The sequence below is a fragment of the Lontra canadensis genome, unplaced genomic scaffold (genome assembly GCF_010015895.1).
Source record: "Lontra canadensis isolate GAN:19392208 unplaced genomic scaffold, GSC_riverotter_1.0 scaffold123, whole genome shotgun sequence".
Classification (NCBI taxonomy): Eukaryota; Metazoa; Chordata; class Mammalia; order Carnivora; family Mustelidae; genus Lontra; species Lontra canadensis.
In genome coordinates, this window is record NW_022631117.1 from 2063392 (window position 1) to 2088714 (window position 25323).

General features: G+C 41.6%; 2 protein-coding genes and 1 pseudogene across 8 annotated transcripts in view; 1 reads left to right on the forward strand and 2 right to left on the reverse strand.

The window, feature by feature from the left end:
• MCF2 (MCF.2 cell line derived transforming sequence) overlaps positions 1-25323 on the forward strand; it is a 107672-nt gene that overhangs the window by 26178 nt on the left and 56171 nt on the right. For 6 of the 7 annotated variants that reach the window (XM_032841387.1, XM_032841383.1, XM_032841384.1 and 3 more), the window contains exons 2-4: positions 2849-2917; positions 10864-10978; positions 12566-12656. In XM_032841387.1, the coding sequence (XP_032697278.1) occupies positions 2893-2917; positions 10864-10978; positions 12566-12656 (231 nt within the window). In that variant the 5' untranslated portion in view covers positions 2849-2892. Of the gene's footprint in view, positions 1-2848; positions 2918-10863; positions 10979-12565; positions 12657-17418; positions 17774-25323 lie in introns of those variants that run through there. The other variant, XM_032841386.1, reaches the window with a different exon arrangement.
• LOC116857383 lies at positions 3698-4528 on the reverse strand (annotated as a pseudogene).
• On the reverse strand, positions 14197-15691 carry LOC116857374 (heterogeneous nuclear ribonucleoprotein A3-like). The gene has a single exon (XM_032841390.1). It carries the CDS (start codon positions 15650-15652, stop codon positions 14585-14587), a length of 1068 nt encoding a protein of 355 aa, XP_032697281.1. The 5' UTR covers positions 15653-15691; the 3' UTR covers positions 14197-14584.

The window sequence follows — 25323 nt, forward strand, 5'->3', positions numbered from 1 at the left end:
CCTGGTCGCCTAGGAACATGCTGGAATGTGAACTTGATTCCATTTTCACGACCTAGGCTGTTCATTTCTCATGCCCAGAGTAAAGGAGTTTAAAGGGTCAGCTAGAGGAACGTTATAGATCCTATTTGTTCTCACTTTTTTTTTAATTTCAGGAGGAAATGTGTGTGGAAATTCCAGAAGGTCAGCATCCGCTTTCTCCCCGAAGTCCCTTCTCTCTCTCTCTCTGTTCTCAGCAGCAATCTCTTGTGTTTGCGGCTACTCACTGGTAACCCTGTGTCTTCTGCCTCCTTTCCTCCGCTGTGTGCTCTCCCTTCAGTCCGTTTCCCGTCCAGAACTCGATCGTTTCTGAAAGTAGCGACCTCTCCTCTCTCAGCCACGATCTCATCCTTTTTCATTAGTATGGAAGTGTGACTTTTTTGGCACAGTCGTGGGAGATCTTTTACTATGGAAACATCAGTATGTTTTCCTTATAACTTTGGATTTTACCTGCTCTTGAATCTCCTAGAATGTGAGGGGCCCGAGAAAGCATTTGCCATTATCATAGTCACTTCTAGAATGGGGGACAGTGAGGCATGCAGTGGGGCACGTCTTGCTCAGGGTCACAGAGTCGGCTCTAGGCCCAGGTCCTTCCACTTACAGCCCTTGGCCTTTTATTTTTATGTGCTGGTGCCTCTTACTACATGACTGGATTAAAGAATTGGATGGCAGGAGGACACGCTCTCTGTAGTCACGCATGAGCCTGAGTGGTACTGGGAGGGCATCAAGCTGCAGATGTTAGTACTTCCAGACAGGCCCTCTGATGTAGGACTCACTGATTGATCTCGAGAGAGCTTCCTCCTGATCAGTACAGGGGAGAAATTTCGCTCTTATTATTTAGGAATGTTTTAATGTCTAATGCCGTGTCATGGAAGCGATGCGACACACGTGGGGCATTGCCATTTTTGCAGGCCTCTAAGAGCAGAGAGACTTCTAGATCTCTGCATTATCCCTGTTCTCACCCCTTCTCCACGTCTCCACACCTAAGCGTGTCCATGTGGGACCCACGTTTGCGGCTGCCACAAACCCATTCTTTTAGCTGAAGAGACCTGCAGTGTGAAAAAAAATAACTGTTCCACAGTGTGGATGTGGAGGCCCAGAAAGGTGAACGCACATGTCAGGAGTCTACTCTTTCTTGTCATTACAAGACAGTTTTATTTTATTTTAAATATTTTATTTATTTGACACACACAGAGAGAGAATACAACGAGAAGAGGGAGAAGCAGACTCCCCACTGAGCAGGGAGCCTGATGTGGGGCTTGATCCCAGGAGCCCAGGATCATGACTAGAGCTGAAGACAGACGCTTAACCCACTGAGCCACCCAGGCGCCCCTACAAGACAAGTTTTAGGAATTGATTTTTATGTCCTGACAAGTTGCAGATTTTTAATGGCATGTGTCTTAGGAAAATAAACATGTCACTTAGTTTTTTTTTTTTTTCAAGATTTTATTTATTTATTTGACAGACAGAGATCACAAGTAGGCAGAGAGGCAGGCAGAGAGAGAGAGGAGGAAGCAGGCTCCCCGCCAAGCAGGGAGCTCGATGAGGGGCTTGACTCCAGGACCCTGGGATCCTGGCCTGAGCTGAAGGCAGAGGCTTTAACCCACTGAGCCACCCAGGCGCCCTGTCACTTAGTTTTTACCTTTCAAATCAGTATTTAGGTGAGGGACAGGTCATTCTGTAACAGAAACCCATTCCTCTGTCTACTGTGGACTCCCGGAGAACTTGTTTTTCTCATGCCCTTGAGCAGGATTATTTCTGGTAAGCAGCAACCATATGGCATGATTTGAGGAGCACTAAGGAGGGTAATGTGCCATCGGCCTGACACCACCTGATGCTAGGCCTCTGAAGGCCCTTTGTGTCAGAGAGCGGTGGAAAATACGGCTTCTGTAAGAGATGCGGAACCACAGGCATTAAAACCAGCAATCCAAAATAGCCTTGTTTAATGACCCATTTTCTTTAAAAAGTTATCCTTGCTCATGGACCGGAGGCAGGTAGTAGACTTTGATTTTCAGCCCCTGTAGAGTTCACCAGAATGGAACATTACAGATCAGCACTTGCGATATGGGGCAACTAAAACTTACCAAGCAGCGTGTGGACGTTGTTCCGCCCGTGATAATCAACGCCAAGTTCGTACGTTACCGTCGACTGAACACCAACTAGTATGCTGATTCTTTTGCAGTTAGTTGGCACAGCGCCCTGTGAGGTAGATATTATCGTGCCCAGTTTATAGGGCAAGGGCGTGTTTGTATGGCCAGTAAATGCAACACGCTGAGATTTGGACCTGTGTCTGTCTGGCCCCAAAGCAACACGCTTAACCACTCCACTGTACTCTCTCTGACTCTTCTCCTGACTTCCAAGATGGGATAAGAATACCTTCTTCAGGGATATTTTAAGGATCCAATAAGATAAAAGATCTGAGAAGTGCTTTGTAATTGATCATAAACTTTGTAGAATGAAAGGCTTCATCAGAAGTAGCAGACTGTCTGCCACCATGTCTCTATGTGACAGTCTACCCTTTAAATAAATCTGGATGTCCTATGGAATTGGGACCTTTGTCCCTGGCTTTCCGGGGAGTGAGAGTAGTTTATGTCCTACATTCAAGTTCAGAGAACATGGACACCAGTCCTACTTACCCCGTGATATTTTCAAGGGTGCAGTTTGCTTGCCGTGTAGCTGGGAGGAGGAAAGAGATGGAGCAGTGCGTCTGCGGCCCCCCCGGGTGCCTTTCAGCATCATGAGAAATCATGTGGATGTTTCTAGCTGTGCTCTAACGTGCATGCCATCTCTGTCCCTTTCTTGTTTGTCATAGAAACTGAGCTGCTTCTCTGTGCAAAGGACATCAGTCATTTCTTAATGCAAGATATCGCCTTCTTGTCTGGTAAGTGGACTTTTCATGTATTTCGACCAGTGAAATGTATGACCCTCTTAGCAAAATGAGTGTGGGCTTTATGATATAAGTAGCCACACACACATGCGTGTGTGTGTGTGTGTGTGTGTACGCACACACATACAGAGTTTGAGAGGCACTGTTTTATTTTTTTTAGGTTTTTATTTAAGTAATCTCTACACACAACACGGGGCTCGAACTGAAGACCCCGAGATCAAGAGTCACATGCTGAGAAGCACTATTTTGATAAACATTAATGCAATGTGCACATAGTTGCTAAACGAATAGACATTTAGAGGATAGAGGTTTTTAAATGTGTTTAGATATGTGATGAAAGCCATCTTCCCGCCCTCGTGCATTCGACTTTCAGGCATGCCTTTGGAACCGCATGATAGGTACGAGGAGAGTTCACCTAGGTGGGTGCAGGCTGAGAGGGAAGGTGGCAACTGAGGTGCCTTCTTGGAGATTTTCTCCTCCACCGTAGCTCTGATTAAAGTGTTTCTTACAGATGCTGTCAAGTCAGCCTAATTGAGAACACGTACTGAGTTATTTTTTTTAGGCTTTCATTTACACATGATAAAGTAAGTTTATTTTTCTAAAATATATATGTATATACACTAGTGTAAGTGCATTTGTATATAATTTTTAAAGTTTAAGATACAATACTCATAAAATTGACCACCTTAACCATTTTTTTAGTGTATGAGCTCCATTGTATTTTTTTTTTTTTCCAGAGAACAGTTTCTCTTCAGTGCTTAAGGACTTAGCTCCTTACATGGGCTTCTGTGAAGGTGGTGGGCGGTAGCACCCACGGGTCTAAATTGGGGTGAATGTGTTGGGTCCTTCCATGCTTCAGGAGAGATTCTGGACTAGCTTGCTGGTAACGGCGCAGCTCACGCAGTAACGTCTCACAGACAGCTTGGGACGCACAGAGGCCTGGAAGACATTAATTTTGGAAATGTCCCTGACGGAGGCAGTCTTTACTGTGGTCTGAATAGCAAACTTTTAAAAATTTTAATTATTATTTTTATTTAAAGATTTTATTTATTTGACACAGAGAGAGAGAGATCACAAGTAGGCAGAGAGGCAGGCAGAGAGAGAGGGGGAAGCAGGCTCCCCGCTGAGCAGAGAGCCCGATGTGGGGCTCGATCCATGGGCCCTGAGACCATGACCTGAGCCGAAGGCAGAGGCTTAACCCACTGAGTCACCCATGTGCCTCACAAACTTTTTTTGGAAGATTTTATTTATTTATTTATTTATTTGAGAGAGAGAGAGAGAGAGAGAGAGAGAGAGAGTGTGTGTGTGTATGTGTGTGTGTGTGTGCGCGTGTGCACGTGCACACACACACACGAGTTGGGGGAGGGGCTGAGGGAGAGAAAGCTCAGACTCCCTCCCTTCCCAGCACAGAGCCTGATGCAGGGCTCCATCCCAGGAGCCTGAGATCATGCCTCAAACTGAAACCAAGAGTTGGCGCCCTTGAACAAGGAACTTCTTGATGGTCTTGTCCTTGGGGATGCAGTGGGTGCCATTGGTGCTATGAATAGACTGCAGGTGGCTGTGGCCCTTTGTGGCACAACTGTCATTCCTCCTTTTCTTGGTCATCTTGGAAGCGAGGACCCAAGAGAGCCCATCTTAACCATTTTTAAATGTACAGTTGGGGGGCATCAAGTTCATTCACCCTGTTGTGCAGCCATCCCCACCATCCATCTCCCGAACTCTTTATCTTGCAAAACTGAAACTCTGTACCCACTGAAAAGTAAGTCCCCATTCCCTTCTCCTCACAGCCCCTGGCAACCACCATTCAACTTGGGGCCTCTGGGTATTTGACAATTCTAGGTAGTACATGAAGCATAATCATACAGGGTTAGTCTTTTTGTAACTGGCTTATTTCACTTAGCATAATATTCTCAGAGTCCACCCAAGCTGTATAGGTCAGTATATGTCAGAATTTCCTCCCTTTTTAAGACTGAATATTATTCCATTGCATGTATCTACTACATTCATCCACTGAGGGACACTTGGGTTGCGTCCACCATCTGGCTGCTGTGAGTAGTATGGCTCAGTAGCACTCCTTATTCTTAGAGAGATAACTGGTAAACCCTCCTTCTCTTTCCGACTCATTCAGAAATCTAGGAAAGTTTTGCTTCAAGACAAGCAAATGACTTTCAAGTATTAATTTGAGCTATAGCATTAAACATTATTATACTAAACAGATACGAGAAATTTACGAGTTTGCATTGTCTGCATGAAAATAAATGCTTCTTCGGAGTTGAGAGGAGAAGAACAGATCTCACTCCTTTTATGTAGTTTAATTGTTGCGCCTGAAGTGGTATCAGCATGCTCAGTTTACTAAACAAGCATGTACTTTATAGATGATCCTAATTGGACACTTCGGTCTGGCCTCTGCTTTAATGATTATAATTAATGGTAATTGTGAATTAGTGGTGACTTAATTAATGTAGCTTTATGTTTTATTCTTATAAGTGCTATAAATGTGTGACATATTTTCACTCTTGAGATTTCCTCAAATCCCCACCTGTGTTCCATACAGAACAGCCCTCAAGCCTTGTCCCCCCATCCAGACCTCTGCCACAGTTTCTTTAACTGCTTTTGGTAATTCTTTTTTTTTTCTTTTTTAAAGATTTTTATTTATTTGACAGAGAGAGGCACAGCGAGAGAGGGAACACAAGCAGGGGGAACGGGAGAGGGAGAAGCAGGCTTCCCGCCGAGCAGGGAGCCCGATGTGGAACTTGATCATGACCTGAGCCGAAGGCAGACGCTTAATGGTTGAGCCACCCAGGCACACCCCCCCCCCTTTTTATTTATTTATTTTTTTCAAGATTCTGGTTATTGTTTTCAAAATGCTTCAGCATACTGGTTCTTGTGAAGAAAGGGTTTCCAGTGGAAAAATAATTAAAACCTTCCAATTTGGAATATAAGCCCCTCTCATGCTTTTCTCATACATTTACTACCTAGCGGGGCACTTGTAGGTACTCAGCGGTAATAACAGTTTATAGGTTCACCCATGATAATTTACCCTTATGAGAACCTATACGCATTCTTTCCTTCGATAGATAAAGCTTTCCTAAGTGCTAGTTGGTTCTGTCTTTAACTGGAGTGCTTACCAGCTTGCTTGGGAAAGTCTGTTATATTAAATATAATATACATATGTTAAATTTTATGTTATGTATTGTTTATTTGTTTTTTATGTCTTTATCTTAAGTAAACTCTATGCCCAACGAGCTCATGATCTCGAGATTAAGAGTCACACACTCTAATGACTGAGCTAGCCAGGTGCCCTTGTTATGTAATACTCATATGACTAGTTCTCTGCCATATTCTACCGATAGCGGCCCTTTGTTTAATGTTTTGATGTATGTCTTGGTTTAGAGTTGTACAGTTTCTCCTTCGAGTTCCTTTGAAATTCTTGGGTAGACGCTGTCATTGTTCATGATAATCTTCATCCTGTTCTCTAAGCTTAGAAGATTTATCATTTGTTGTAATAGTTTGATTCAAGAAGATGACTTGGGAATGGGGACTCTCTGTCACGTTTCTCTTGGTAAAGATTAAGGCAGTGAATGAATTTGTTTTTTTTCCAAGTGCACCAGGAAAGAATGTATATTCTGCTTTTGTTGGATGGAATCTTCTGTTAATGTCGATTAGGTCATGTTGGTTAAGATTGATGCTCAGGTGTACTGTATCCTTGAAGATTTCCTGTTTACTTGTTCTATCAATTATTGAGAGAGGGGTGGTAAAATTTATGTTTTATTTTTTAATTTTTATTAAAATTTCTTCAAAAGATTTATTTTATTTATTTATTTTTAAAATATTTTATTTATTTATTGGACAGACAGAGATCACAGGTAGGCAGAGAGGCAGGCAGAGAGAGAGAGGAGGAAGCAGGCTCCCTGCTGAGCAGAGAGCCAGATGTGGGGCTTGATCCCAGGACCCTGAGATCATGACCTGAGCCGAAGGGAGAGGCTTAACCCACCTAGGTGCCCCTTTTATTTATTTTTTTTAAGATTTTATTTATTTATCTATTTGACACAGAGAGAGAGAGAGAGAGAGCGCACAAGTAGGGGAGCAGTAGGCAGAGGGAGAGGAAGAGGGAGAAACAGGCTCTCCACTGAGCAGAGAGCCCAATGCGGGGCTCAATCCCAGGACCCTGGCATCATGACCTGAGCTGAAGGCAGCTGCTTAACTGACTGAGCCACACAGGTGCCCCAGATTTATTTATTTTACAGAGAGAGAGAGCATGTACATGAGTGGGGGGAGGGGCAGAGGGAGAGAGGGAGAGAGCACACGAGAATCTCAAGCAGAGTTCTCACTGAGCTCAGAGCCTGACTTAAGGCTAGATCCCAGGACCCTGAGATTGTGACCTGAGCCAAAACCAAGAGTCAAATGCTTAACTGACTGTGCCACCCAGGCGCCCCAGTGGTAAAATTTTTTGACTGAAGTTGTGGATTTGACTGTTTCTCCTTGCACTTCTACCATTTTTTTGTTTCATGTATTTTGAAGCTGCTATCAGGTACATAAGCATTTAGGATTGTTATATTCTCTTGATGAATTTACCACAGTTTGATAATCAATGATTTTCTTAATATGTAGTAATATTCCTGACTCTGAAATCTATTTTGTCTAAAATTAGACAACTTCCTTTTGACTAATTCTAGCATGGTATATCTTTTTCTGTCCTTTTCCTTTTAATGCATTTGTGCTTCCTATTTGTGTTTCTGGGGTGGCTGGCTGGCTCGGTTGGTAGAGCATGCAACTCTTGATTTTGGGCTTCCGAGTTGAAGTCCCACATAAAGTGTAGAACTTACTTAAAAAAATAAAAATAAGGGGCATCTGGGTTGCTCATTGGGTTAAGCCTCTGCCTTTGGCTCAGGTCATGATCCCAGAGTCCTGGGATCGAGCCCCGCATCGGGCTCTCTGCTCAGGAGGGATCCTGCTTCCCTCTCTCTCTCTGCCTGCCTCTCTGCCTACTTGTGATCTCTCCCTCTCTGTCAAATAAATAAAATCTTAATAAATAAATAAATAAATAAATAAGATTACATTAAAAACTTAAGTATGTTTCTTATAGACAGTATATAGTTGGGTCTCAGTTTTTTTTAATTCAATTTGATCATCTCCAACTAATTGGGATGTCAAGATTATTTACATTTAATGTGATTATTCATATGAGTGGGTTTAAATCTACCATCTTACTATTTGTTTTCTATTCACCCCTTTAGTTCTTTGTTTTTTTCCCCTCCATTTTTGCTTTCTTTGGGGTTAAGTATTTTTATCAGTCCACTTTATCTCCTTTGCCATTGTCTTATTTTTTGAACTTAAATTTTTTTTTTTTTGTAATCTCTACACCCAACGTGGGGCTTGAACTCACAATCCTAAAATCAAGAGTCACATGCTTGGGGCGCCTGGGTGGCTCAGTGGGTTAAGCCTCTGCCTTCAGCTCAGATCATGGTCTCAGGATCCTGGGATCGAGTCCTGCGTCAGGCTCTCTGCTCAGCAGGGAATCTGCTTCCCTCTCTCTCTCTGCCTGCCTGTCTGGCTACTTGTGATCTCTCTTGGTCAAATAAATAAATAAAATCTTAAAAAAAAATGGTCTCATGCTCTTCCAACTGATCCAGCCAGGTGCCCTGCCATTTACATATTTTTATTGCACATTGAATTTTTTTTATAACCTTACATCTTTATTTTTTTATTTTTTTTATTGTGTTATGTTAGTCACCATAAAATACATCATTAGCTTTTGATGCAGTGTTCCAAGATTCATTGTTTATGCAGCACACCCAGTGCTTCATGCAATACATGCTCTCCTTGATACCCACCACCAGGCTCACCCAACCCCCCACCCCTCCCCACTGAAACCCTCAGTTTGTTTCTCAGGGTCCATAGTCTCTCTCCTCTCCCCCTCTGATTTCCCCCAATTCACTTATCATTTCCTTCTAACGTCCTCCATGCTATTCCTTATGTTCCACAAATAAGTGAAACCGTATGATAACTGACTTTCTCTGCTTGACTTATTTCACTGAGCATCATCTCTGGTCCAATCCATGCTGATGCAAAAGCTGGGGGTATTCATCCTTTCTGATGGTTGAGTAATACTCCAGAATACCACAGATCTTCTAGTACCAAAGCTAAATTCAACCACCACCCTGTAACTTTCCTCATTAAATAATCCTTCAACTTCCATTTAGCACTAAATATTTACTGAGTGTCTACTCTGTCCAGTTGTTGGACCAGCTGTAGGGTGGGACCTTGAACGCATGTAAGGCTCATCCTTGTACTTAGGTGGCTTTCACTCTCAATGTTCCTTATCCTCCATGCTTTGTAGAGGGCTCTCGAGTAGGTACAGACTGAATTTTTAAAAATTTTTTATTTATTTTTTACATTTCTTTTCAGTGTTCCAGAATCCACTGTTTATGCACCACACTCAGTGCTCCATGCAATACGTGCCCTCCACAATACCCACCACCAGGCTCACTCAACCTCCCATTCCCACCGCTCCAAAACCTCAGTTTGTTTCTCAGAGTCCACAGTCTCTCATGGTTCATCTCCCCCTCCATTTCCCCCCAACTCCCTTTTCCTCTCCATTTCCCCATGTCCTCCGTGTTATTCCTTATGCTCCACAAATAAGCAAAACCGTATGATAATTGACTCTCTCTGCTTGACTTATTTCACTCAGCATAATTTCTTCCAGTCCCGTCCATGTTGCTACAAAAGTTGGGTATTCATCCATTCTGATGGAGGCATCATATTCCGTTGTGTATATGGACCACATCATCTTTATCCATTCGTCTGTTGAAGAGCATCTTGGTTCTTTCCACAGTTTGGGACCGTGGCCATTGCTGCTATGAACATTGGGGTACAGATGGCCCTTCTTTTCACTACATCTGTATCTTTTGGGGTGAATACCCAGTAGTGTAATTGGAGGATTATAGGTAACTGTATTTTTAATTTCTTAAGGAATCTCCACACTATTTTCCAAAGTGGCTGCACCAACTTGCATTCCCACCAACAGTGTAAGAGGGTTCCCCTTTCTCCACATCCTCTCCAACACACGTTGTTTCCTCTCTTGCTAATTTTGGCCATTCTAACTGGTGTAAGGTGCTATCTCAATGTGGTTTTTATTTGAATCTCCCTGTTGGCTAATGATGATGAACATTTTTTCATGTGTCTGATAGCCATTTGTATGTCTTCTTTGGAGAAGTGTCTGTTCATGTCTTCTGCCCATTTTTTGACGTGATTATCTGAACATTGAATTTTAATCCACAGAGAATTCATGGCCTTGTTTCTTTGCATTAGTAAGAGTCCTATACTGTTGTTGCTGTTAAAGCTTATGTTGTTTTTTCTACAAATTCATTAGAACAGCACTTATTTCCTATAGTTTATATCCTGTATTCTCTCAGGCTCATCATAGGTGTAAATGGTTGATTATATCAAGTTGCCCAGTTTGAATTGAGGCCCATAGCGTTGGTGTAAAAACCATTATTTCCCGGTACCCTTGGTTGTCCAGCATGAATGGTCAGCTGTGTTTTTAATTATACAAATTCCATGAAAATTTCTTCTGAGTATAATCATTCCGTTTGCCTTCTCTCTCTCTCTCTCTCTCTTTTTTCTCTTTCTTAAATTCTGTTTTCATTTAGACACTACTTAACTACCTTTTTCTTTTTTTTAAGTAAGCTCCATGCCCAGTGTGGGGCTTGAACTCAAGACCCTGAGATCAAGAGTCAGATACTTTACTGGTTGAAGCACCCAGGTGCCCCTTGGCTACTTTTTTTTTTAACTTAAGGGCATGGTGCCATTTTGATTTATGTGAAGACCATTATCCTTATAAAAGTTACATTGGCCCAAAACTGTCCTCTCAAATCCTCTTACTTGCATTGCTGTTACATGAATTGTTAATTTGTTTGATTTTTTTTAAATGGTTTTAGGTGGCCGGGGAAAGGAAAATGATTGGATCATTACTTTCCCAGAAAATTGTAATTTCAGATGTATACCAGAAGAAGTGATAGCAAAAGTGCTGACTTACTTGACATCTATTGCCAGGTATAGTATTTCATTACATTTCTTTCAGTTTGGTATGTGTTAGAGACCTATTTGAATGTAATAACAGGAAAAGAGCTTTTTAGTGTGACTGTTATTATTATTATGATTATAAGACTCACCGTCTGAGCAGATAAGAAATAAAACTTAGAAGGGGAAGCCAACAGCTACCTAAATTGCTATAAAAATTATACTGAGGATCTATGAAAACAAAATTGGGAGTCTGGAGATATTTGTCTTCATGAAGAAAAACATAGGTTGAAAATGATGATCATACTTCAAGACTTTGATTTACCTAAAAGGAAATCATACTAGCCCAGAGTGAGGGCAATTCTTCTTCCATGGGTAAAATATGAAGGTCAAATGTTAAGTAGACTCAAAAGTGATATTGGAATTTATTAGGAGGATCTTTTTGATATTAGAAGTCATTTGAGACTAGAATGCTTTAAAAGGTAAGTTTCAAAAGCTTCCTTGAAGATTTTATTTAGGTTGAAACAAAATTTTTATCTATGTAATTTTTTTAAAGATTTATTTATTTGAGGGAGACACACACACAGAGAGAGAGAGAGAGAGAGAGAGAGAAAACACGAGCAGAGGGGAAGGGCAGAGGCAGAGGGAGAAGCGGGCTCCGTACTGAACAGGGAGCCTGATGTGAGGCTCTATCCCAGGACTGGGAGACCATGACCTGAGCCAAAGGCAGACACTTAACTGACTGAGCCACCCAGGTGCTTGTAGGTTGAAAACAAAAGTTTTTAAAGGAAACATTTTCTATTTATTAACCCTGAAGACTGAGAGGCCACAAATCTACAATGGTAAAAATATGGAGTTGCGTGAACAGAAGTCAAATCACAGAAACTGAATTTGTAGTGCATCCCTTAAAGCTTGAAAGTATTTTAGATCTTCTTAGGGCAAATACAAGTTTTATTATTCATTAAACTGCCTTCTCAAGGAGCAGACGAGATAGAAACCTATATTTAATGGTGTTTTTCTGAGTGAATGAATGAATGGATGGATCATTGGCTCTTGATGGATTGCCACGAAAAGGTAAATCTGATGTCGTAAAGGACAGCTGTCTACAAGGTTTTCTCCTACCCAAGATTGCAGGATGTCACATTCATTTTAGTGACCTAGCTGCATTATGCTATCACTTGACTATTTAAAAGAATGATGTTAGTGTCAAAAAAGAAATTTTAAACATTGAGTAGTAGAACATGGAATTAAATTGGTTTTCCAGCATAGCACTTTTTAATAGCTTTCCCAATCCAAATTTATCTTTAGTTAACACATCAGATGTAGGGGCGCCAGGGTGGCTCAGTAGGTTAAGCCTCTGCGTTTGGCTCAGGTCATGATCTCAGTGTCCCTGGATCGAGCCCTGCATTGGGCTCTCTGCTCAGCAGGGAGCCTGCTTCCCCCTCCCCCTCTGCCTGCCTCTCTGCCTACTTGTGATCTCTCTCTCTCTCTCTGTCAAATAAATGAATAAAATCTTTTTAAAAAAAGACATCAAATGTAATGAAACAGTCAGAATTAAGGGCACAACCTAGCAAATTTGGGTAGTTACTAAGAACAACATTATTTCCTCTTATCTTGCAGGCAAAATGGATCTGACTCTCGGTTTACCATTATACTTGATCGAAGACTGGATACATGGTCTTCCCTCAAAATTTCTCTCCAGAAAATCTCAGTAAGCACCAATGCACTCTTCAGCAGCTTTTTATTTTTGTTTTACACAATGCTTTCTGTTTGTGGGAGTACAGAATATTTTGGTATTCATCAATGAGGACAATAAAAGTGCACAATGAAAAAACAAAAAATGATGAGATGGTGAGATGGGAAAGTATGAAGGGTTGATAGAGGAGATTAAGCTAAACAGCTCATCCAAAATAAAACCTAATGGGAAAGAATAAGTAGTTAGTGGTTCAAGTTATGAGTGAGAAGAGACTCATGGCTCTCTGTGCCTTTCAGAGCAAGGTGAGTTTTTATGGGAGCTTTTTTTTTTTAATGGAAATAGCTCTGTTGTATACTCACTGTATATGGAAAAGCATAAAGAAGAGAGTTTAAAGTAGTAGTCATAATTCATCCATCCATAAATAAACACCTTTTAACATTTTGATGTGTGTCCTTCTCACCGTTTCCCTCCCTGGGATAGAGTAGGGAAGTGACTCAACTATAATACGATTTAGCTCCCTTTTAGAATCTAGCCCCCAGCTTCCTGAGACCCAGACAGAGAAAACAGTGTCCCTAAGAGGAAAATACGAGAGCTGCAATCCTGCCCACAGCCAAGATCATCTTTCACGGTGTCTGACTCAGCTGGGTTATGGTGGCATTGTCTGACACTTGTTCATAGAAGAGGGAGGTGAGGAACCCGTAGATGACTGAGCTGGCGGGAAGTACCATGTGGCTGACTTCCTCCATCAGACCAGAGTAGCTGGGAATCAATATATTTTTTTCCTTTGAGAACCCAGCATCATCAATCATCAGAAATTCTGTCTCCTTGACTGACATGGGAGGCCACTCTCTCCCGAGGCAGTTGATTTGGTCGTGAAAGCAAGACAAAAATCTAAGGTGTTGGACTTCCGAGCCAAGTGTTCTTTTTGCTCTACTAACCTAGCTGCTGAGCATAAGAAATGCGCTCACATGGTACGACGGATGAGATCATTACTCTTCATACCCAGCCCAAATTATTCTTCATCTTGAGCAAATCCAAGTGGTTTTTTCATTTGTTTCTTTAACAGAAGTGTGTAACAGTAAGCAGTGGGGAGAAGAGTTAACAGGAAATGCACACAAGTTAGTAAAATAAAATAGCGAAACCTTGACTTCCTGTAACGCATCGTTGCCTTTCACATTGGTATTGTCATTGTCCTATAGATGAGGGAACTACATTAATATACACACTTAGGGGAGGGTTTGGTGATGACAGAGCAAAACCAGGCGAAGCAAGAACTGAATTTTCAGGAACTTCATTTGGTACTCTTTCCACCTGCTGTTTTCTATTGTTTTCCAAATGACTTGTGGGTAAACAAATACATTCAGTGTTTTTTTAGAAAAAGGTAAAATTCCTTTGGAGAAAGTACATCTGCCCAGAATATACTGTTGGGCTGTGTCAGTGGGGCAAAGTTAAGTAAAAGCTATTCATTTACCTTGCTCTGGCCTTTTAACATCCGTCCTTGGGCTTGTTGAGATTTTGGTTCACGATTCTTTTTTTTTTTTTTTTTTTTTTTTTGAAAAGTTAAAAATTCCTTAATTTTTTATTCCTGGTACCACTACCACAATTTACAGGGCAATATACCTGATGTAATGAAAAGAAAAAGAAAAAGACAAAGCTACAACAGATAAAAGACCTCAGGAATGTACATCTAATTGACACTACATTGCATTAATCAATAGCTGCACTTTTTGCAAACTGTGGCTATGACAGTCCTGAACAAGAAGGGTTTCCTGTTTAAGCTGCAGTAACTTTTCTGACTATGGATCATCGTTCCTTCTGTGGCAGATTTTTACAGTTCCTCTAATGCATTTGGGACGACTGTCTCAAAGTAACCTGCAGCTTTCCTGACAAATCCTCGCTCTCTCTCCTGCTAAGAACTGTAGCCCTTTTCTTCTGAAAATTTTTTAGAACCTTCTGCTACCATATCCACCACTTCCACCACCAGAGCCATAACCACCACCATAGGGACTGCCCGAGCTTCTTCCACCAAAACTGCCCCCCTTCATGGGTCCATAATTTGATTGCTGTTGTCCACTATAATTTCCAAAATCATTATAGTTCCCACCACCACCATAGTTACCACCTCCAAAATTTCCTCCTTCATTGTAACCATCGTATCCTCCACCACCACCTCCATATCCACCTCCTTGGTTTCCATATCCTGGTCCACCACCACCATAGCCTCCTCTACTACTGTAACCAGGACCACCACCATAGTTGCCACCATCACCTCCAAATCCATTATATCCACCATCACCTCCTCCGTAACTACCTCTGCTGCCACCACCACCACCATAGCCTCCTCTTCCACCAAAGTTTCCACCACGGCCAAAGTTACCACCACCTCCAAAGTTTCCTCCACGACCCATGAAGTTGCCAGATCCACCTCCACGACCTCTTTGTGATCCAGCAGACTGCATTTCTTGTTTAGAAAGGGCCTTTTTCACTTCACAATTATGCCCATTAATAGTGTGGTATTTCTGAACAACAATTTTATCAACTGTATCATGATCATCAAAAGTTACAAAAGCAAATCCTCTCTTTTTTCCACTCTGCCTGTCTTCCATAACTTCTATGGTTTCAATCTTGCCATACTTTTCAAAGTAGTCTCTCAAATTATACTCTTCTGTATCTTCTTTAATACCACCAACAAAAATTTTCTTCACTGTTAGATGGGCACCAGGCTTTACAGAATCCTCTCTAGAAACAGCTCTCTTTGGTTCCACTACACGCCCATCAACCTTGTGTGGTCGGGCACACATTGCTGCATCCACCTCTTCAACACAAGAGTAAGTCACAAAACCAAAACCCCTGGAATGTTTTGTTTGGGGGTCTCTCATCACCACACAGTCTGTAAGTGTACCCCATTTTTCAAAATGTTCTCTTAAACTATCATCTGTAGTTTCAAAGCTCAAACCACCAATAAACAGTTTTCTCAACTGCTCTGGTTCCTTTGGATCATGGCCCTCCATTTTGAGACCGGACTCGCCTCTTCCAACTCGAGTTCAATATGGGACCCGGTTCACGATTCTTTTATACTAAATAAAACGCTTATTATAATAAAACTTTTTTTATTACACAGCCCAGCTTTTTTCTTTTGGCCCAAACTATCCACTTGATTAAATTAATTTTCATTGAGTGACCATTGGGCACATGGCATTCATTTCTTGTTAAGGTTTTATTTCTATTAATCAAATAGGCCACTTGGAACAGTCTTGTTTTTCTTCTAAAAGAGAAAGATAAGATTTGGTCTTGATCCTGTTAGTTGAGGGTCAACAGAGTAATAGTGATTTGTTTCTGGGGAGGCGAAGGTCCCCTTTCTGTTTCCCTAGGGATGGTCTTTCAATGGAGAAGTATGGACCATAGTTGAGCCCAGAGCTTGGCACTCAGTGTCTCTTCCTTCTCTTAACTGCCAGACTGTTGGTGCGAGGCAAGATGGGGGCTCCGGTGAGGGTGACACGTAGATTAAGTGCTGTTTCCTTTTAACAGGTTAAATGTTTCTATTCAATGTATAGTTTCTATGCCCATACTCAAGAGCACATTAATTACATCTCTACCATAACTAGCCATTGGGCACAGTTTGCATTAAAGATAAATACTGAATGCAAGCTAATTTCAAGAGCAAGAGTTGCATTCAGAAAGGATTTCTGGTCCAGATTGCCCCTGTATAGATAGCTGTAACTGTCTTCGGCATATTACTTTGAACAAGTATCTTTGAAATAATCATACAACTCAATTTAAAGACCTTAATTTGTAAATTCCAAAATAAACTGTGCAGTTAGGTTATACTTCATAATTAATGATTAGAAACAAAACTGTTTAAAAAGAGCTTTTATTGGGGCAGCTGGGTGGCTCAGTGGGTTGAAGCCTCTGCCTTCGGCTCAGGTCATGATCCTAGGGTCCTGGGATCGAGCCCCGCATCGGGCTCTCTGCTCCACGGAGAGCCTGCTTCCTCCTCTCTCTCTGCCCGCCTCCCTGCATACTTGTGATCTCTGTCTGTCAAATAAATACATAAAAATAAAAAAAAATCTTAAAATAAAAAGAGCTTTTATTGCCTGGGGGCTCAGTCGTTAAGCGTCTGCCTTTGGCTCAGGTCATGATCCTAGGGTCCTGGGATCGAGTCCACATCCTGCTTGCCCCCTCCCCCTCTCCCTGCTTGTGTCCCCTCTCTCATTATCTCATTGTCTCCCTCTCTCTCTCTCAAATAAATAAATAATTTTTTTAAAAAGAACTTTTGTTTATTTGAGAGAGAGAGAGCAAGCATGAGCAGGGGGAGAGGGAGAGGGAGTGAAAGCAAGATCTTCAGATGAAGCAGACTCTGTGCTGAGCCTGAGCCCAAATGGGGCTCAGTCCCAGGACCCTGGACCCTGAGATCATAACCTGAGTTGAAACCAAGAGCTTGTGGCTCAACAGACTAAGCCACCCAGGTGCCCCAGGAAAAAGTTGGTGTGTTCTTTCTGGATTATTATCAAAATTTCATAAATTGTTGACTTTTCGCAAGGCTTAAACTCAGAATAGAATTTAATAATAATATTAAAAAAACCCAAATCCTGAAGTGTATTTTAAGTTATAGGGCCGGGTAGTGTAGGACAGGAATAAAGATATCAGTTAATACTACCTTCACAAAGATTCTTAGCATTCCACCTTAAAAAGCAAACTGCGCAGAGGAGAAAGCCAGTCCCAGCAAGCCCCTAGGAGGAGAGTCGAGTGTGGTTTTTTTTTTTTTTTTCCTTCCTCCACTCTTAGGACATGCCTGATCTTCCTGAGCTAATCCATGAGGCTCAATTTGGCTAAGTAATTGGGGGAATGTGTCCCCTGTGAATTACAATGAGCAGCCGGGAAGGCTCTGTCAGCTGACTAATCAGGGGTAGTGGGGTTTCTGCGAGCTGCCACCGCCACCGCGGTAATGGAAGCAGCCACAGTAGCTTTGTGTGACAGAGATTTTTGGCTGCCGCTTTTAAACACTACCCCAGAAGCAGCTCATATTTCATCAATGTTGCATTGACAATTGGAAAAGAAGAGTGTTCTTGTGTATAGGCGAGATGGCAGAAGCAACTCCCCCGAGAGGCAAGATGAGGTTCAGAAGGAATGCGGTAAGGGCTCTGCCTGCAGTCCTGGAAAGCCTGTATTCCCAAGTTCAAGTGCAGGGATGCTGCAGCATGGTGCTATAGCACAGACTGAGGCTGAATGGGGCTTTTAAGGACAGATGGAGAGAATGGAGATGTGTATTTGCATGAATTGCCTTGATGTGATTACTGCGATATTGACAGGGAAATGTAAGGGAGTCCAGGAGGTTGAACGTGATTTCAGAAATCTGATTGTGATTCAGTTGATGAAGAAGCCTCATTAGTGAGGTTATTTGTGTCAGACCATATGAACAGTTTTGAATCGTTGGGCAGACTAGCTTTAAATCACTAGTTAAAATAATAGCTAACAAAAGGATTCATCTCTCTTTCACCGTGGTCAAGGCGAGGTTGTTATCCTGGACAGATCTGGAGCCGACTTCATCAGCATCTGAAAAGGCAGCCCTTTCCTGGGTGTTACTTACTGTTCAAGTGAAAAATTTTAAGTCTAATGATTTGAGATATTTCAGATTTCATCTGTTCTCCAGATTCCAACTTTAAAGATGCAGGATTCTAGCCTGTTGACAACTTTTTTTTTTAAGGGAAAAAAAGTGACTTGCTTTTCCTTGTAGACTAGGATTTAGAAACCTCTTCTTTCAGATAGGTTTCAAACACTTTTGTAATTATTTTTTTTTCCCTTCGTTGATTCACTTGTATGCTAAATTCCCAGCAAATTTCTAAAGTGATATTTAGATGTATTTTGGGGACATGTGAAAGAACACTGGCTAATTTAATAACTGGTCATCTTTTAAATGCCACTCTTTTTCTTTGAAAAGTTAACATTATTGATGTTACCATTTAAAATATAACACTTGCTCATTAAAAAAACCGAGGCAACACACAAAAACAAAGTAAAAATCAGCCTTAGGAAAAAAAAATGACATTTGGAATCAAAAGTAAGATAGGGGAACTAAACCAGTATGAGTTTTATTTTTGCTGGATGAGAGTAAATGAATCACTGGGTAAATGAATGATTTATTTTCTTAAAAAGCTTTTAGGACAGAATGATATTTTAAAAATTGCAGTTGAAGATGTGAATCTTTTTCTCTTGACAAAATTGTATCTTCAGCTCTACGCATGATTTTGTACTTGGGAGTAAATAGTTTCAGACTTTAGACAGACAATTTCTAGTGCGCAGGAAATGCCTGTGTATGTGCTTAGTGGTATTGGGTGCAACTGACATTGGTACTTTTGTTCTCAAAAGAAACTGACTTAAACTTTCCGGAAGTTCCTAATTCCTTTATATACATAGATGTTTTCTCAGTTCCGAACTTAGTTCTATCTGTATGCACATATGTTAATATGCACACACGTAAATACAGCACACGAGTTCTAACTGAATAGACCTATCTAGTCTGCTGCTGTTCTACACAAGATACAGGTTACCAAGGAAACCATGGCATGGCTACTGAGGTGAAAAGGCTCTGAGTCTAGTTAGAGAAGGTAGGATGTGTTCATACTGGACTATTACGCAGGTGACATTTGTTTGGACCTTAAGCAAGAGCATATGTTTCTTTTACTTTGTTTCTGTCCTCCATTTTTCTCCGCAATGAATTACTTTAAGTGGCCCCCAGGAATACATATCTTGAAATGAAATTTATTGGATTAAGTTCAAGACCTAGAACTATAGTGGAAGATACATTGGCTCTGTTTACATGTGTGGGCGTGACCAGAGTGAAAAATTTGAAACTTGCTGGTGACACCGTGGTTTGACCTTGTGGGATCTCTGGAGTTGGGCTGATTTTGGAGGCTATGATAGGTTTCACCTGAAAGGATGGGACAGTGGATCTAAAGTCCAAAGAGAGGATTAAACGGGTCACTCAGTGGAAATCACGATGACTGTGGCCATTGAGAGGGAGGGGAAGAGAACAGACAAGAAGGGCAAAACCTCAAGGAAGGAATATCACCCAGGACTGTTCTGCCCTGAGGTAGAAAATGTAGAAAACATTTTCAAAGAAATAACTAGAGTAACTGACAAGTGCGTATAGGGTGTATGAATCGCCTCTCTTAGATGCCGCACAAAGGATCTAAATTAGGTTAATTTCCAGACTGTCGTACTGAAACGATGCATCAGGTTTATGCCTTTTGTTGCTACTGGCGTTCTGACTGCTGTAAGGGCCATGTAACTAGAGAATTTGAGGGTAGGCTTGAGAAGGGAGTAAATCATCTCTAGGTGGGAAATGAAAGAGCTGGTTAATTCTGTGTCCATTCACTTGAAGAACCAGTAAGAGCTGTTGCAGAGGGCTGGGGCAGGCTGGGGGACGGCTGGGGAGGGCTGGGGTGGGCTGGGGAGGGCTGGGGAGTGGCCGTGTGCAGTGACTAGAGAAATGGCTCCAAGCCCTATTGAAGGTGGGCAGCGTGTTCATCTTACTGAGGTGCCTTTAAGCAGTCACATGTTGACACTCCAAAAAGAAAAAAAAAATGCCTGCAAGAAGCTTTTTAAAAGCAATGCTGTTTCCTCTCTCATGCCGTCTTTCTTTTTCTTTTTATAAAAATACAAACAAAATAAGGCTGACCTTTGCCCACATGCCCTTGCTTTTTCGACAGGTTCTCAAAAACGATTTATAGTTGTAAAATGTAGGGTTTGATTGTGGAAAAAATAGAAATTGTGCTTTTTCATGTTTATATAACCATACAGATTAGCGATTCTTAAAGCAGCACAGCAAAGAATTTAGAAATATAGTATCCCCAAACTGAAATGGAAAAGCTCGGTGGTCTTGAGTTATCTTCGCTGTCGTATAGGTACATGGGATATGCCTTATGATAGGTGACAGGTGGTTCATTTAAATGCTAGTTTTAAAGTGGATTTTCTTGAAACCTTTAGATAAATATCTGCATATAGAAAAAAAGGACTTTCTATACCCATGTGTATGTTCACACTCGAATACATGCAACCTGATCTTAAGTCCCTATGGCCTTTCAGGTTAAAATTTCTCCAGCGATCTGTCCCCTCAAGATTGTCCTAGCCAGCGATCACAGAAGAGTATATAGTATCGATACTGGCCCGTGTTCAGATACATGAAACATTATGCAAACTGGTAGTCCAAAGATGTGTTTTGTTTAGACAAACGTGTCTGGTTTGTTTCAGCAAAATTTGAACTTGTTTCCCATCTTTAAAGATCCTCAAGTTTCACACAAATCTGGATTTCTGGCTTCTTTTGAGAAATCAGTGACTTGGCAAAGCCCACCTTTCTGTCTTACATTCAGCTGAAACTGACTAGTGAGTGCCATCCTTCTCCCAGCGCCCGATGCTTTCCAGTTCACCAGAATCCCCACCATTTCCTATTACTCCTCGTCATCTCGGGAGAGTGTGAGTTGTCATTTGCTTCCTCATTCAGGCTGTCTTTCGATTAAACCCTGCCTACTTCACATGTTTACATTGTCCCCCTAACACATGGTAGGCATTCATGTTTGTCACCTTTGCTGTAGGTTTCAGGTTTAGACTCTCAGCCTTGAAACTGATCCTTGTACAATCTTTGCCATGCTTCTCCAAATTCTTCCTGTTGCTCCTTTTTCTATCCATTAGGAATTTGTCCAGAGGAAGGAGAGCTAAAATGAAAAAAATGTATGTTCTTTTTATTTTCCGGCCATAGCCTGTTTCAGAATCTGGCTCTGCAGTCAGGAGAAGCTGGGTTCTTCATTCTGCTACTTCCAAGCTAGAAGTTCTCAGTGTATTAGCGCCCAACTGCTGCTGTAACAACTACAAACTTAGCAGCTCAAAACAACACAGATGTGTTCTATTAACAGTTCTGGGATCAGAGGTCCAAAATAAGTCTCACTGGGCTAGAAGAAAGGTGTGTTATTAGCATGGCAGTGTTCCTTCTGGAAGCTCTAGAGGAGAATCCATTTTCTTGACTTTTCCAGGTTCTAGAGGCTACCCATATTCCTTGGCTCATGACCTTGTATCACTGACCTCTGCTTCTAGTGTCCCAACTCCTCTGACTCTCCTGCCTCCCTCTCTGTTTAATAAGGATCCTCGTGATTACATTGTTCCACCCCAATAATCCAGAATTATCTCCCCATCTCAAGATCCTTAACTTAATCATATTTACAAAGTCCCTTTTGCCTTATAAAGTAACATATTTATAATTTCCAGGGATTAAGATGTGGACATCTTTGGGGACTCATTATCTAGCCTACCACAGTTAATTTCTCCAGTTGTGAAACGAGGATAAAAATAGAACCTAATGTATGGAAAGTACTTAGCACAATGTCATAATAATGCTCATGATGATCGTAATTCTTATAATAGTGCTTTCGGTAGAAAGCTATATTCTCACCCATGCTTACCCAGCCAGTCTCCTCTCCCCTACCATAAGGCCTTGAGAGGTCCTGAGTATATATGAATGTGTGTATTTGAAAAATTCTGTATTTGGGGCACCTGGCTGGCTCAGTTGGAAGTACATCTGACTCTCGATCTCAGGGTTGTGAGTCTGGGCCCCATGGTGGATGTAGAAATTATTTAAAAATAAAATAATAAAAAAACAACTTAAAAAAAAAGATTTTATTTATTTGTCAGAGAGCACAAGTAGGGAGAGCAGCAGGCAGAGGGAGAAGCAGGTTTCTTGCTGAGCAGGGAGCTTGGATGTGGGGCTCGATCCCAAGTGGGATCGAGACCTGAGCCGAAGGCAAACACTTCACCGACTGAGCCACCCAGGCGTCCCTTAAAAAAACAACTTTACAAAATTTTGTATTTCAGTCTAGTTGACACACAGTATTATGTTAGTTTCAGATGCACAGCATAGCGATTGGACACTTCTTTGGGCTATGCTGTGCTTCCCACAAGCGTAGCTCCCATTTGTCACCGTATAACACCACATAGGATCATTTTCTGTATTCCGTGTGCTGTATGTACACACACACACACACAAACACACACACACACACACACACACACTTTTTTTGCTAAAGAAAGCTAAGGAAAGTAGTCGTTCATGTGAGGTTGTGGATTTGCTGTAACTACACAGTGTGGCAAGCACCTGTTTAGGTTCAGGATAAGTAAATGGGACAGGGATCGAAAAATCCAGTACAACTGGTTTGCATGTGGGATCTGATGGGTGTGAGGGATGGAAACCATATACAGGGTCTGAACTGTAGGATTTCATTTTCTAAGAAAACATAACTGACCAATCAGATGGGATTGAGGGCCACCCAGCTGTTTGGTGGTTATAAAGCTCTGGCCTACAAGGTATTTATTGCTCCAAATGGCTATTAAATTTGAGAGTAGCTATACGTTTAACAAAGCCCATGTGTTCTAGGAGGATCCGCATGGTAGCAAAATAAGGGTTCTAAAATTACCGTATAATGAAAAACATTGTAAATGTAATTATACAAGCACTAGCTGAAGTTTTCATCCTTGATAATACATTTTCTTTAAAAATGCTAATTTTGTGGGTTTTTTGTGATGAGCAAATCACTAAGCATTTTGAATGAATTAAGGAAGGAGAATGTATGATAAAATAATCAGGAAGTTTACTTAAGAATGATTTGATTAGAATGTAGAATTATCTTTGGAGGATTTTTTTTTTTTTTACAGGTTTCAGTGTTTGGGATAAACCACTTTTTCAAATATAGGGAGTAACTGATTTTTTTTTTTACATTTTATTGATTGATTTGAGGGTGACAGAGAGAGAGCACCAAGGGAGAGGGAGAACAGATTCCCTGTTGAGCGTGGAGCCTGAAGTGATCAAGCATGGGCTCGATCCCAGGACCCTGAGATCATGACCTGAGCTGAAGGCAGCTGCTTAACTGAGCCACCCAGGCGCCCTATAGGCAATAACTGACTTAATAAATAGCTAACAGGGGTGCGTGTCTGGCTCAGTCAGAAGAGTGTGTTACTCTTGATATCAGGGTCCTGAGTTCGAGTCCCACGTTGGGTGTAAGAGATGACTTAAGAATAAATGAATAAATAAAACTTAAAAAACAATAAATAAAATGAAATATGAAAAAAAAATAGCTAACATAAAATCCCTGATTTATCAGCAGATGGATATCCCCAAACCCTGCCTGTATGTGCTTTCCTATGGATTCTGTGGGCACCGGTTCTAATTTTCTCTCCTCTCAGCTTTGTTCCCTCCTGTGTAATTCGTTGTCCTTGGACATAGCTGCGGGACAGCCTTGCTCTCCGAGGAATGGCAGGCCTGAGACGGGGGCCTTACCTCAGCCAGAGAGCTGCCACGTGGCCTTTTGTGTTTCTAATAGTGTCACCCCTCAGCCCCTGACAGTTTGGGAGGTGGGCCAGTGTTCCAGGCTTTCATTCGCTTAGCCCGAGGGCCTTGCATCTAGAGATTTCCTGTATGAGACCAGAGAATATGACATTAAGGAAAGTCAGAGAGACAAGGGTGATGAGACCAGGTCCACCTAGAGTCCAGGAAAGAACAAAACAGATTTTGCTTGAAGTGCTGGCAAAGGTAGGGTGCTTTCAATTTCATTTAAGGGGAAAAAAAGTAAAAAGGCAAGCTGGGTCAAGGCTGGTAAGTATAATAATGATTCTGGGAATGTATCTATTTGAAGAAGAAGGAAAGGCTTCGGGGCGCCTGGATGGCTCAGTGGGTTAAAGCCTCTGCCTTCAGCTCAGGTCATGATCCCGGGGTCCTGGGACCGCACCGGGCTCTCTGCTCAGCGGGGATCCTGCTTCCTCCTCTCTCTCTCTGCCTACTTGTGATCTCTGTCAAATAAAAAAATAAATAAAATCTTAAAAAAAAGAAGGAAAGGCTTCTCTCCTAAAGAGAATGGGGTAGAAGCAGACTCCTCTGTCAGTCTAAAAATAGGTCCAGAGTTCTCACAAGTTTCTGCCAGCCTCCCCCTCAGCAAGCCTTTATTGATAACCCACAAGTTTTCTACCTAAACCCACTTGCCTTTAAGTCCAAGAATCCATGGTAAAATTTAAAAACGATCTCTTTATTTTTTTATTAGGTTATGTTAGTCACCATAAAGTACTTTATTGGTTTTTGATGTAGTGTGCCATGATTCATTATTTGAGTGTTTTATTTTAGGGTTTATAGAATGCCTTTATATTCATTATTTATTTTAATTCCTACAATAACTGTAGGAAGTATGTACCCTGTTTAGCATAAAGTAAAATGCACATTATGTACATGCTATAGGGTAGACTATACATCCTTCTGGAACTCTGTCTCTCCTTCCAGTTCTCTCTCACGTTAGCTCTGTTCTTTGACATAAGCCTCCTCCAGCCGCAGGGCTCGTGGCTGCCAGTGGGTCTTGACTGCACCCTCCAAGCTTTCGTCTGGCAACGCTAGTTTGAAGAACCCAGGGCAGGGCTTGGGTCCCCCTGACATCAGCTTTTCATCCCACTACTAATCAGGATGTACTGGGAGGCGAGGTCTTGAAGAAAGAGAGCAGTTCTCATTTGGAACCCGTATTAACATTAGTAAGAGGCTATGTTTGGACTGTGACAACAGAATATCGTGCCTGGCTTATAAACAACAGGTTTTTTTTTTTTAAAGATTTTATTTATTTATCAGAGAGAGAGAGAGAGAGAGAGCGAGCGAGCAAGTGCG

What these genes read in the sequence shown, in the direction of transcription:
- LOC116857374 (XM_032841390.1), bottom strand. Translation starts at nt 15,652, where the DNA reads ATGGAGGGCCATGATCCAAAGGAACCAGAGCAGTTGAGAAAACTGTTT.